Consider the following 12,102-nt stretch of genomic DNA (forward strand, 5'->3'; position numbering starts at 1 on the left):
ACTATAAGTAAATGTTAGTATACTGTAAACGAACGGTATCCTTTCAGTTGAGCACACTAGCGCTTTGCCTGTCTACCGGAAGTTGATGCTGTTGCTATGCAACCTACTTGTAAATTCAACCTGGAGTGCCAGAGTGTGCTAGTTCATAAATTCAAAGCGTTTCGCTCTCGAGTGTTCAGAGCGCACACTGGACGCTCTGGCAGAGGAATAGGGTTGTTCCAAGCATTCTGACCTCACAATGGCAGTCAAGCACCCAAGCTAACTGGCTAGCTACTTCCAAACACAAATAAGAGAATACTTCACTCTGATCATTTTAATCGCCCTAGCAGAGCTGGTTAGGCAGTTTATCCAGAGCATTGGTGACTGTAACTGTGTTGCTGGATTTTTTTTGCCAACTTTTACTGATGCAGGCCACATTTTTTTACATGTATTTTTATTTAACTAGGCAAGTCAGTTAAGAACAAATTGTTATTTACAATGACAGCCTACCACATCCAACCGGTGTTGAGCGTTTGTAAATTCATCGGTTGTTCCTATGAATGACGTGAATAATCAAGTCAATAAATGTTGGGTAGTTAGTTAGATAGCATAAAGTAAATACACTGGCAAGTTCGATGTACTAGTAGCCAACTAACGTTACAATAGGTAGCTAACATACCCGGTACATACTGCTGTAATGATATGCTATGCGGTTCCTAAGGATAGCGTAGCTTACAAATTGTCAGCCAACATAACGTGTAACGTAATTTACTTTATTACATTGTTCAACATTTTCTTAACATTTGTCATAATTAGTTAAAGCAACGAATTCATATCTGCTCTCGTTGGACTCCGATTACTAATGTCATACTAACTATATCCATACTATGACCAATAAGCATACTATATACTCAATTTACGTCACAAATAGTACTGTTAATATGAGTATTCGATCGCAGTGCTAGCTGTGCCACCAGAGACTCTGGGTTCGCGCCCAGGCTCTGTCGCAGCCGGCCGCGACCGGGAGGTCCGTGGGGCGACGCACAATTGGCCTAGCGTCGTCCGGGGTAGGGAGGGTTTGGCCGGTAGGGATATCCTTGTCTCATCGCGCACTAGCGACTCCTGTGGCGGGCCGGGCGCAGTGCGCGCTAACCAGGTCGCCAGGTGCACGGTGTTTCCTCCGACACATTGGTGCGGCTGGCTTCCGGGTTGGATGCGCGCCGTGTTAAGAAGCAGTGCGGCTTGGTTGGGTTGTGTTTCGGAGGACGCATGGCTTTCGACCTTCGTCTCTCCCGAGCCCGTACGGGAGTTGTAGCGATGAGACAAGATAGTAACTACTAACAATTGGATACCACGAAATTGGGGAGAAAAGGGGGTAAAAATTAAAATAAAATAAATATTCCAACCCAGTTTATGAATGAAAAGGACGTATTTAACTGCGCATACCTATGACGTTGTATTCTCTGATCCCGCCCACGTGTGGTGGTCTAAAGAAACATGTCGCTCCCCTTCATACACAGATCCGCGATGTTATGCAGAGGATTTAGGGCAAGTTTAAATCTTTACGACCACACGACAACGATACGATTACGAGTGAGTTGGCTGTTTGTTATCAATATATTCATAAAAAAATATATTTACATGGCCGAAATGTTGGTCAAATCGAAGTAACAAACGTTAGCTAGCATGAAATCAAGGATGCTAGCTAGCTCGTGTCAATGTCAAGCAATAAGCAATGTGTGGAATTGGGATGGATTGTTTTTTTTCATTAATGAGTTATCATGGGTATGCAGGAATACATTTCTCCCTGTCTCTTCCCCTTCAAAAACAGACATTGTGTAGCTCAGTTGGAGAAGCAAATACTGGGATATTACAATCTACAGAAGAATACAAATTTGTGGAACGACTGATCCCACCTTCACGAGTGCCCATTCCCCCTAAACATGACGGTCCTTCCCCATCTGGCTGGACTCCTCCATCAGGTAAAGCTTGACACCGGAGATTGATAGCTAATTAGCATAGGTATTCAACTGTCTTCCGTCTGTTTTCCGTAAACAAGCGCTGTAAACGTGCAAATATGGCCAATTGCAGCCGACAGTATATTTTTCGGTGATATGAAAGACAAGGTCCTTATGCTTCCAAAACCATACCGCTAGTGATTCATGTTAATGTTCAGACCGAGCGTCGGGGCTCTTATTAACAAAACCCCCCTCATACAGAAGACGCCTTTGTCCAATGACTCTTATGTGTAATGGAACTAGGTTAATCTTTGATCATGACTTATCAGGTGCTATTTACGGTTAACCGCAAATGTTTTTCCATCTTTTCCTCACCCCCTTTAACCCAACATTTTATAGAGGTGCCTCCTGCTTTGCCATACATGATCCGTCGCTCCCGAATGCACAATGTTCCTGTCTACACAGACCTCACCCATGGCAGCCGCAAAACAACCCTAGTACGCAAGGTTGAAGGGGACATCTGGGTGAGCGAGACAGAATTTCTATGGTTCTTCTGTCAAGACATTTTTGTAACATTGGCGGAATTGCAAATCAGTATGGATGACTGACGAAGTATAAGAGCTTTATTTATCTAGCAAACCCTGGGTTGAATTATGTTTCTGTCAATATGCAATTGTTTCCTCCTAATTAATGGTGCTACTTTCTCCTGTCAGGCTCTTGAGAAGGATGTTAAGGAGTACCTGCAACAGCTTACTGGCAAAGACCTGCCAACACAGGTCAATGAGGTGACCATGACACTTCGGGTCAAAGGTCACTTTGATACAGAGCTGAAGGAGTGGCTGGTGGAGAAGGGATTCTAACTGGACCGCTGGCAAACTGTTGCAGAAGAGTTGTCAGAGAAAGAGTGCATACTTTTCTACATGAAACCCAACAATTTGAAATGCATCCTGTATTGAAATAGAATAGATAATTAAGAGACAGTTGTTTGTAGATGTGCTCCATGTCAATTATATTTGTATGGAATACCTTACGCTCAGCTTATAAGCATACTTGAAAGTTGAATTATTAAATGGCCCTTTCCTATGGGTGGGGGGGGGGGGGGCTGCTTTACCCACTTACTCTATTTTTATTTGATATCCACAGGAACAATATCAGTTGTAAGTTTGATTCATGAGTTGTATTGCTATAAAATAATATCACCATTACCTGTTTTAGTGGTGTAGTCAATACTGACAAATTAATTTACGATTTGGTGTATTACACATTTTTCATGGTGTTTTTTTTTATATATATAGGAAGTATACTTGAGGGAAGTATCTCGAAGATATTGTGATGTTTATGTAGACAGGTTTCCATTGGCACAGGTTTATTCGACAAAAGCAATGTCAAAATCAAAAAATCCTTGCAATGCTCATGGAAACTGCAAATAGTTTTCTGAAGATCGATAATATTTTTATCGATAACTTTCTTATTGCGACATGATGAAATGTGTTTTCCGAAAAGTAATTATTGACGACTACATTTGAAGGTACGTGGAGCACATGATGTCATCACTATAAACTCAACATTTAATTAAAAATGCCTAATGCTTTCAAAAAAAATATCCTGACCTTCAAGAATGCCTGAATTGGTTGGCTGAAAAGTTACCATGCAATTACTTAAGATCTACAGGAGTGCACGTTTTACCATAGAGTGGACTCGTGGCGATCGTTGACACATGAAAACTATTAAAATATGGCAAATATTAGTCAATTATCACATTCTATCCATGCTGGTTTAGGTGGGCTACCTGAAATATAGGTGTGAGGGCATACACGCTGGCGCCAACTTAGTAATGGGAAATTTTCCTAAATGGGTGATGGAAACACTTGTCATTCGAAACTAGGTTTTTGCGAGAAAAAACACTTTTATATAGGTGTAACGTCATTACATCCAGCAGTTTATCAACCCAAGATAGTTGAATGGAAACGCACCCTAGCAGGCAATTACCGTATCTATTTTCTACGCGAACTTTCTAAATGTCGACAAAAAAAGTCACTGGACAAGTTAATGGAAACACAGCCTGTGACTGAAACACACCCCATTTCATAATGCATCTTCCATGTCCGCCAGTTAGTTGCTTTTGCGATCGTTTTACGACGGATATGCGACAAACTCAGAAACCATTTAGGGTAGGAGTTAAGTCTCACACTTTTAATTCTTTGACAGTTTGAGGTTGATAAAACACCGAGCTAATTAGAATTACTGTACCATATCGGAATTGGCATGTGTCTGACGATGTACTGATACTTATGGTACGGCCCCAGTGAACCAAGTTCTCTCTCACATTGAATGCTGTGAGTGAACTCGGATGCAAAAATATCTTTCCTTCCAGGCAAATTGGACGTTCATCGTTTCACTCAACATTATGCAATCAGAATTAGACACTCATTTGCCCACCCAAAATAATGAATCCAATACTTAGATAATCCCTCCATCTGTGAGGAAATTACTGACTGACATTGGACCAAGGGATCAGCACCGAATGGACTGACATGGAGTCTGATACTATCACTAGAGATGGAATCGAACTTCCTGCCAGAGTAATCACCAATAACAGTGATTTGACACCAGCTGCAGGGAAAGAGAATGGAGATGCTGATCATACAGATACCACAAAGCAAAGTGTGCAGGCTGTGCTTATCCAAACCCTCTTGCTATACCTGTCCACGATACAATGAACCTAACTGTGGACTGGAATACTACCGCACTACAAATCATTCCGTGTGCTCAGAGGAATTCTATAAGGAATTTGTTTTACAGAAGCTTTACAAATGGGAGATACAGAGAGTGGGGGGAGGAATAAGATGCAGGATATTCTGCTTAGGCTGAAACATGGGACAGAGGGAGGGATGGAGAGTGTTTTAAAGGCTGTTGAGGAGAAAATGGGAGGTAGTGAGGAGACAAAGGAAAGAGCACAGGTTATAGAGCTCCTCTCCAGGTTAGCAGAAATTCAGTCATCTAGGGAAGTGAGTGTGGAGGAGATTAAAAACATTTTAACCAAACTCAAATAGTTAGGAGACGAGGATGAAGAAGCAGTGCAGGTGGTCGCTGCAAATATTGGAGTACATGGAGAAGGGGTTTGAAGACAGTGAGGAGCTGGACTTTCTGACAGGCTCTCCAGGCTGAATATCGCTGCTTTCTCTGAAGAGGCACTGTGGGACCTGTTGAGCAGCCAGGAGGAGAAGTTTAGGAATCTGGTGAAGGGTGGGGCTGTAGGTGCTCTGGTCCCCCTGTGGAAACCCTAGTGGGAGCAGCGCAAGGAGGGGGAAAAGCCCAGATGGAGCTACTGGAGGAGATGATACCGCAGGACAGGCAGGGAGCAGTACAAGAGAAGCAGTGAAGACAGATGATAAAGGACAGAAGGGGCATGTTCATCCAGTTGTGAAGAAAGAGTCTAAAAGTCAAATTGTGGTCATCGCGGATATCGAAGTCAAGGATTCTGGGGAAGGACTTGAGTGTGGGTAAATCAGTGAAAGAGCAGGGACAGAGAAAGGGTAAACACAGAAAGGAGGTGAGGAAGGCCAAGGGGACAAAATCAACCTCTAATGTGCCTCCAGTCAATGACAAAATCCCACTGAGCTCCTGGTCTTCCCATCCATCCAACCCCTCTTGTTGCAATGGCTTGGTCAATGCTCTGTTTGGCAACACCTTCGCCCTATGCCTGATCAATGGTGACATCGAGTCAGACCTAACACAGGAGTTCTGCCAGATGGTTCTGACTGTGTCTGAGGCTCTGAGCTCAGGCAGGGTGTTCAGCTCCCTTCGGGGGGCCCTGCAGGGAGGCGAGGCAGCCATTTTGTCCAGGGGGTTATTTTGACCGAGAGGACCCCAGCCAGAGCTGTGGAATCCGTGGCTCATATTCTGACTGGGAGAAGTAAGCAGAATGATGTTGGATATTGCTTGGCAGCTTTGAGACAACTCCGTACTGTGCTATCCCAGGCCAGCTCTGCCCGAAGGGGATATGAGAAATAAGTATTTCCTGGCTGGGAATAAATGTGAGTTCTTTCAAGCTTGGGGGTCTGACAATACCCAGGAGGTGAGAAGACTGGCTGCTGAGTTATGGAGAGAGCACAGGAAGAGGGAGGATGAGATGAGTGCTTTGGAGAAGAGTTGAAGAACGCTGGAAGAACGGAAGAAAAGTGAAGGATGTGTTGATTGAGAATGTTTTAGTATTCTATAACAGTTAATAAAGAGACTCATATTTACCCATCTTATTTTCAATTCAAATTCAGGGCCAGACTGGTATTATTTGTTTGTATACAATTTTGTAAACATTTATTCTGACTGCAATTTCTATTGTTTATTGGGTTTCTTTTGTTGTAAAAATTCACAACAAAGTTATGCAATAAAGTTAAGGCTTCAATTTCAGTTTTGAAATATTAAAGAAACAGGCTAACACTCTGTCACTATCCAAATATCGTCCAACATGACCATTTCAATACATGCATACATTTTCCTGATCATTTGAATATCTTTCAGATCAGTGCTAATACACCACAGTTACTGACATGTGACTCATTTGAAATAAAGTGTAGGGCTGGTTTCCTGGACAGAGATTAAGCCTACTCCTGGGCTAAAATGCACTTTAAATGGAGATTACCCATTGAGCATGCTTTTTAGTCCAGGACTAGGCTTAATTTGTGTCTGGGAAACCAGCCCATAGTGTCCAATCTTGAGGAAGAATGGAAAGATCAGTATGAAAGCTAATGCTCAAGATTGATCATGCTTGAGACTCACTAGAAAGACATCACTACTGTGAACAACTGGTAAAGCTGCTGGGCCAAACTGTCAGCTTGTCTGGACAGTTTATATAGTCAGAAGTGCCATTTTCTCCACAGTCATCACGTATAAAGTACATATTCATTATGACAGTGAAAAGACAGTATTTCAGTAGTATTTGTTCAGTCTAGTCTGTTGAGGTTCAGAAAGTGCACTTTATACAACACAGCTGGCTATCATATGCAGTGTACATCCCTTGCATGCTCCCGGGCCACGGCTCTGCCCTGACTGCTTCGGTCGAGCTTAGCTCAGTAGATATAGGGGAAGATCCTGTAGGGCACACGCCTGCAGTAGCTGTCCCATGCCAGGCCATACTTGGCCCTGCAGTGCCTCTCATCACGGGCCTCTCGGTGAATCAACAGGACAGTGAAGTACACAACATAAAAGTAAGGTAGAAGATGGTTGAATCCTGGAACAAGACATACAGTACATGATATCAGAATACAGTGCCTTCAGAAAGTATTCAGACCCCTTGACATTTTGGTACGTTACAGCCGTATTCTAAAATTGATTTTTTTTTAATCCTCAGCAATCTACACACAATGCCCCATAATAACAAAGCAAAAACAGGTTTAGACATTTTTGCAAAAGTATTAAAAATATAAAACAGATACCTTATTTACATAAGTATTCAGACCCTTTGCTACGAGACTCAAATTGAGCTCACGTGCATCCTGTTTCCATTGATCATCCTTGATGTTTCAACTTGGAGTCCACATGTGGTAAATTCTATTGATTTGGAAAGGCACACACCTGTCTTTATAAGGTCCCACAGTTGACAGTGCATGTCAGAGCAAAAACCAAGCCATGAGGTCAAAGGACTTGTCCGTAGAGCTCAGAGACAGGATTGTGTCGAGGCACAGATCTGGGGAAGGGTACCTAAACATTTCTGCAGCATTGAAGGTCTCCAAGAACACAGTGGCCTCCATCATTTCGATGGAAAAAGTTTGGAACCACCAAGACTTCCTAGAGCTGGCCACACGGCAAAAATTAGGAATGGGGGGAGAAGTGCATTGGTCAAGGAGGTAACCAAGAACCCAATGGTCACTCTGACAGAGCTCTAGAGTTCCTATGTGGAGATTGAAGAACCTTCCAGAAAGACAACCATCTCTGCAGCACTCCATCAATCATGCCTTTATGATTTATGAGTAGCCAGAAGGAAGCCATTCCTCAGTCAAAGGCACACGACACCTCGCGTGGAGTTTGCCAAAAGGCACATAAAGACTCTCAAAACATGAGAAACAAGATTCTCTGGCCTGATGAAACCAAGATTGAACTCTTTGGCCTGAATGACAAGCGTCACGTCTGGAGGAAAACTGGCACCATCCCTACAGTGAAGCATGGTGGTGGCAGTATCATGCTGTGGGGATGTTTATCAGCGGCAGGGACTGGGAGACTAGTCAGGATCGAGGGAAAGATGAACGGAGCAAAGTACAGAGAGAGCCTTGATGAAAACCTGCTCCAGAGCGCTCAGGACCTCAGACTGGGGCGAAGATTCACCTTCCAACAGGACAACGACCCTAAGCACACAGCCAAGACAATGCCGGAAGGGCTTTGGGACAAGTCTTTGAATGTCCTTGAGTGGCCCAGCCAGAGCCCGGACCTGAACCAGATCGAACATGTCTGGAGAGACCTGAAAATAGCTGTGCAGTGACGCTCCCCATCCAACCTGACAGAGCTTGAGAGGATCTGCAGAGAAGAATGGGAGAAACTCCCTAAATACAGGTGTGCCAAGCTTGTAGCATCATACCCAAGAAGACTCGAGGCTGTAATTACTGCCAAAGGTTCTTCAACAAAGTACTGAGTAAAGGGTCTGAATTCCTATGTAAATAAGATATCAGTTTTGTTAGTTGTAAAAAATGTACCAAAATGTCAAAAAACTGTTTTTGCTTTGTCACTATGGGGTATTGTATGTATTTTTTATCCATTTTAGAATAAGGCTGCAATGTAACAAAATGTGGAAAAAGTCAAGGGGTCTGAATACTTTTCGAAGGCACTGTATAGTCAGTAGCACTGTTCAGGTACAGCCACTGGTTATGGACACGTGCCGGCTGGATGCAGAGAGGGTCTATTTGATCTGTACTTACCACACGGCAGAGACCATGCCAGGGCCATGAGAAGGTCTCCTAGGTAGTTAGGATGGCGTACGAGGCCCCACCAGCCAGACACCAAAAGGCGCTTCCCAGTTGCTGTGGCAATAGTCTCCAGGTCTACAGGCACGGGGGAAGATTATATATATTTTTATTTCGTTTTGGACGTGGCATTACCTTTATTTAACTAGGCAAGTCAGTTAAGAACAAATTCGAATTTTCAATGACTGCCTAGGAACAGTGGGTTTAACTTCCTTGTTCAACGACAGCTTTTCACCTTGTCAGCTCGGGGATTCGATCTTGCAACCTTTCGGTTACTAGTCCAACACTCTAACCACTAGGCGGTAGCGGTGTGCCGCCCCATTTGAGAGAGATCAGACTGCAAATTATTCACACTCCGACTGCTCTTTCTGTTGGGGCCAGATTCTACTCTGTGGTGCCTCCTACCTTCCACTGTATTCATTATGTACTTTGTTCCATTATGGAAAACAAAATTTGAAACAGCCAGTAATAAAGATGTCATCAGAGAGATGGCCCAATTCTATCTATCCTCTCAAAACTGTTAAACTGATTTAAGAAAAGTGTATTAATTCAAAACGTGTGTAAGTTGCCATGACAGGAAATCGAATCAAGAAGTTGAATACTGACTTGCAACACTGGGATGCGTAGGGTCCCGTCTGAATTGGTTCTTCTGGGAGTTTGATTTTCTGAAGATATAATACCCAGCACCTAATGACAAGAAGAGATAAAATACATTCCATTAATAAGGGGACAAACAAATATAACAAATCTTTAAGAGAAGAATGCACACTTCCCCACCCCACATCTTGAAACATGATTTACCATTCAATGTGACTATAGCGGTGGCTCCTAGAAGACTGAGGGACTGTGGGTGCACGACCAGGAAGGCAGCTTGCAGGCTGTACGTAAAGGGAACCCAGGCCAGGTCCCCAAAGACCAACATAAACCCAAAGCCATCATGCACTATGTCCATGGTGGTCAGCACAGCCTCCTGCAACATCACAGAGAGAGCATCAGTCAAAATATATTCCACTGTCAAATGAAACATACAGCACTGCAGAAATGAAATGAATTTTAGGGCTCAATATACATCTGCAGTGTAACATCACAACACATTCAATTGGCATCACTGTTACCGCTGCTATACCACTGTTATTTCCTAGCTATTCCTGTGGACTGTCCTCTCACCTCATTCCACAGAGCATCCGCCACGTAGAGCAGCTGGAAGCTGTTGACCAGTATCATGGCCAGGGAGGCAGAGTCCCGTAGCTCCACCTCTTTCATTAGCATCCCGAAGTTAATCACCACCTAATTGGAAGAGAGTATGTTCGATCAGATTTTTTTATATATATATCAACACAATTGTATTTTACTTCATATAATCTAGTCACCCTTGCTCCATTTCCACTCACCCAGCCAATCAGACCTGGTCTCAGCTCACAAAAATATTTCAGATCAAAGCTTCCAATCCGTGGGTTCAGCTCTCGTCCCATAAAGAAATCATACAGGGGGTTTCCTGTGTGACATATAGCAGGCGTGAGCCTATACAGGAAAACCTCTAATACATTTTGATGTATGTTGTTTACTTGATATTTTATGTTACTTCTCTAATCCTGCATCACCCTTACCTGTGTTTCCCCCCTGGGCGAGGGCATGGTGAGGGGCCCAGAAGGAGCATATGTAGAGGTAGAGGGAGAGGATGAATGACACCCCAATAGCACACACTGCCAGGGGCAACAACAGCTCAAAGAGATACCCCAGAGGCATCCCCAGCCATAGTGACAATGTCAACAGCACAGCTGTGATGCAAAGGGCATGAAAACCTGTAGAGGGAGAGCGAAATAGAGAAAGATAGAAACAGAGCTAGAAAGGGCGAGGGAGCAGGTGGGAGGGATAGATACAATAGATAATTAGTTGGGAGAAGGAATCATTAAAAAAAATGGTTGAGTTTGGACTGAGTAGCTTGCAACAAGATAAATCATTGTGGACTAATGGCCTGCATAGCTCAAGGTCAATGACACCTGCAGTAAATTAAAGGAAAACATAACCAGTTAACTCTTCACACCCAGCTCAAATTAAACCTGCCTAAAATTGAAACTGTACACATTGGAACACACTACTTCAAAGCTTTATTTCTGCACCCGCCAACCCTACAATACCGTTTATGGGGTACTTGAGTCTCGAGCCATCTTTTAGCACCATCCCCTCAGACACCTGCAGGTAAGACAGAGATATGTGTATCAGCCGAACCTCACATGACAACGTGACAAGGACTCCAGAACTCAAAGGTATTCATAATTAACAGCTCGTCTCACCTTCCCCATAGGCAGCAGGTAAAAGAAGCTCTGGAGGGCCATCCAGCCCAGTATGAGAACAGGGGCCAGGGGGTCCCATAGCTGGGCTGTGGGGGGCAGGACAGGGGGCCACTGGAGCACGCTGGCCACAGGGGAGCGACATACACAGAGCAGGTAAAGTACCGTCAGGGGCAAGAAGACAGGGATACAGGTGGCACCTTCAAGGGAGAAGAGGAAGAGAGACCAAGGAAGTGAAGTTGGTAGAGAAGAGAATGGGTGGGAGATGGGATTGCAATATGCCTATTTAAACTGAACATGCAAAATGTGTTTTCTTTTTAATAAAGCAAACAAACTTCGACTCACCCAAAGTCCCCCCAAATTCCTTTTCTGCTTGTGGGGATTTTTGTTTGTTGAACTTCATTATCTGTCTCCTGTGAAAATGTTAAAATGAGGACACTGGTAGAGTGCACGCTCAAGACAAATGTGTATAGGCAGCAATAAAGACCTTTATCTCATATTCTCTGAATGAACTAGACTAGTATAGACTATAGTGACTACTATAATGTTCTACTTTATTGTTGATGTTGAGAAATAAAAACATAACTCTGCCAATATAGATATTCTCTAGCGTAACGAGGATACGATTCGGTTGAATTACACAATGTAGACAGATACTACAACATAGACAGGTTACATCACAGAAAAACAATTACATGCGCATTAATAGATAACAGCAAAAGAGAACATTTTTGCGTTGGACGTAAACCAACAATATTAAAATGTTTTTTTCCAACATCGCATAATTTATAGCGTCACTCACCTTTATTCCTCATGTATACTCACGCCAAACAACAAGTACAGTGCGACGATAAGAACGCGTGCGTAGAACTGCCCCAAAGCTACCCCCCTGACATGACCCATCTCTAAACCAATGGGATT

The 12,102-nt window shown here is 43.4% G+C and overlaps 2 protein-coding genes and 1 pseudogene across 2 annotated transcripts; 2 read left to right on the plus strand and 1 right to left on the minus strand.

The window, feature by feature from the left end:
- The first annotated feature begins 1,306 nt into the window (after positions 1 to 1,306).
- LOC120056597 (39S ribosomal protein L49, mitochondrial-like) lies at positions 1,307 to 3,528 on the plus strand. Its single transcript, XM_039004795.1, has 4 exons — positions 1,307 to 1,572; positions 1,811 to 1,961; positions 2,337 to 2,461; positions 2,651 to 3,528. The coding sequence occupies exons 1-4, from the start codon at positions 1,477 to 1,479 to the stop codon at positions 2,795 to 2,797; spliced, it is 519 nt and encodes a 172-aa protein (XP_038860723.1). The 5' UTR covers positions 1,307 to 1,476; the 3' UTR covers positions 2,798 to 3,528.
- Positions 3,529 to 5,003: 1,475 nt separating this feature from the next.
- On the plus strand, positions 5,004 to 6,093 carry LOC120057554 (annotated as a pseudogene).
- A 167-nt stretch (positions 6,094 to 6,260) lies between these two features.
- LOC120057250 (delta(14)-sterol reductase TM7SF2-like) lies at positions 6,261 to 12,057 on the minus strand. Its single transcript, XM_039005796.1, has 11 exons — positions 11,984 to 12,057; positions 11,527 to 11,594; positions 11,185 to 11,381; positions 11,029 to 11,083; positions 10,498 to 10,692; positions 10,282 to 10,385; positions 10,058 to 10,177; positions 9,692 to 9,860; positions 9,497 to 9,577; positions 8,846 to 8,968; positions 6,261 to 7,167 (listed from the first exon to the last, which is right to left on the minus strand). Exons 2-11 carry the CDS (start codon positions 11,582 to 11,584, stop codon positions 7,007 to 7,009), a joined length of 1,263 nt encoding a protein of 420 aa, XP_038861724.1. The 5' UTR covers positions 11,585 to 11,594; positions 11,984 to 12,057; the 3' UTR covers positions 6,261 to 7,006.
- Between the last annotated feature and the right edge of the window lie 45 nt (positions 12,058 to 12,102).

This window comes from Salvelinus namaycush, chromosome 12, assembly GCF_016432855.1.
Source record: "Salvelinus namaycush isolate Seneca chromosome 12, SaNama_1.0, whole genome shotgun sequence".
NCBI classification, from domain to species: domain Eukaryota; kingdom Metazoa; phylum Chordata; class Actinopteri; order Salmoniformes; family Salmonidae; genus Salvelinus; species Salvelinus namaycush.

What these genes read in the sequence shown, in the direction of transcription:
- LOC120056597 (XM_039004795.1), top strand. Translation starts at nt 1,477, where the DNA reads ATGTCGCTCCCCTTCATACACAGATCCGCGATGTTATGCAGAGGATTT. An exon ending in CGACAACGATACGATTACGA is followed by an intron (nt 1,573 to 1,810) that starts GTGAGTTGGCTG and finishes CTTCAAAAACAG; the next exon opens with ACATTGTGTAGCTCAGTTGG. An exon ending in TGGCTGGACTCCTCCATCAG is followed by an intron (nt 1,962 to 2,336) that starts GTAAAGCTTGAC and finishes AACATTTTATAG; the next exon opens with AGGTGCCTCCTGCTTTGCCA.
- LOC120057250 (XM_039005796.1), bottom strand. Translation starts at nt 11,584, where the DNA reads ATGAAGTTCAACAAACAAAAATCCCCACAAGCAGAAAAGGAATTTGGG. An exon ending in CGCCCAGGGGGGAAACACAG is followed by an intron (nt 10,386 to 10,497) that starts GTAAGGGTGATG and finishes TATGTCACACAG; the next exon opens with GAAACCCCCTGTATGATTTC. An exon ending in GGCATGGTCTCTGCCGTGTG is followed by an intron (nt 7,168 to 8,845) that starts GTAAGTACAGAT and finishes GTCTTGTTCCAG; the next exon opens with GATTCAACCATCTTCTACCT.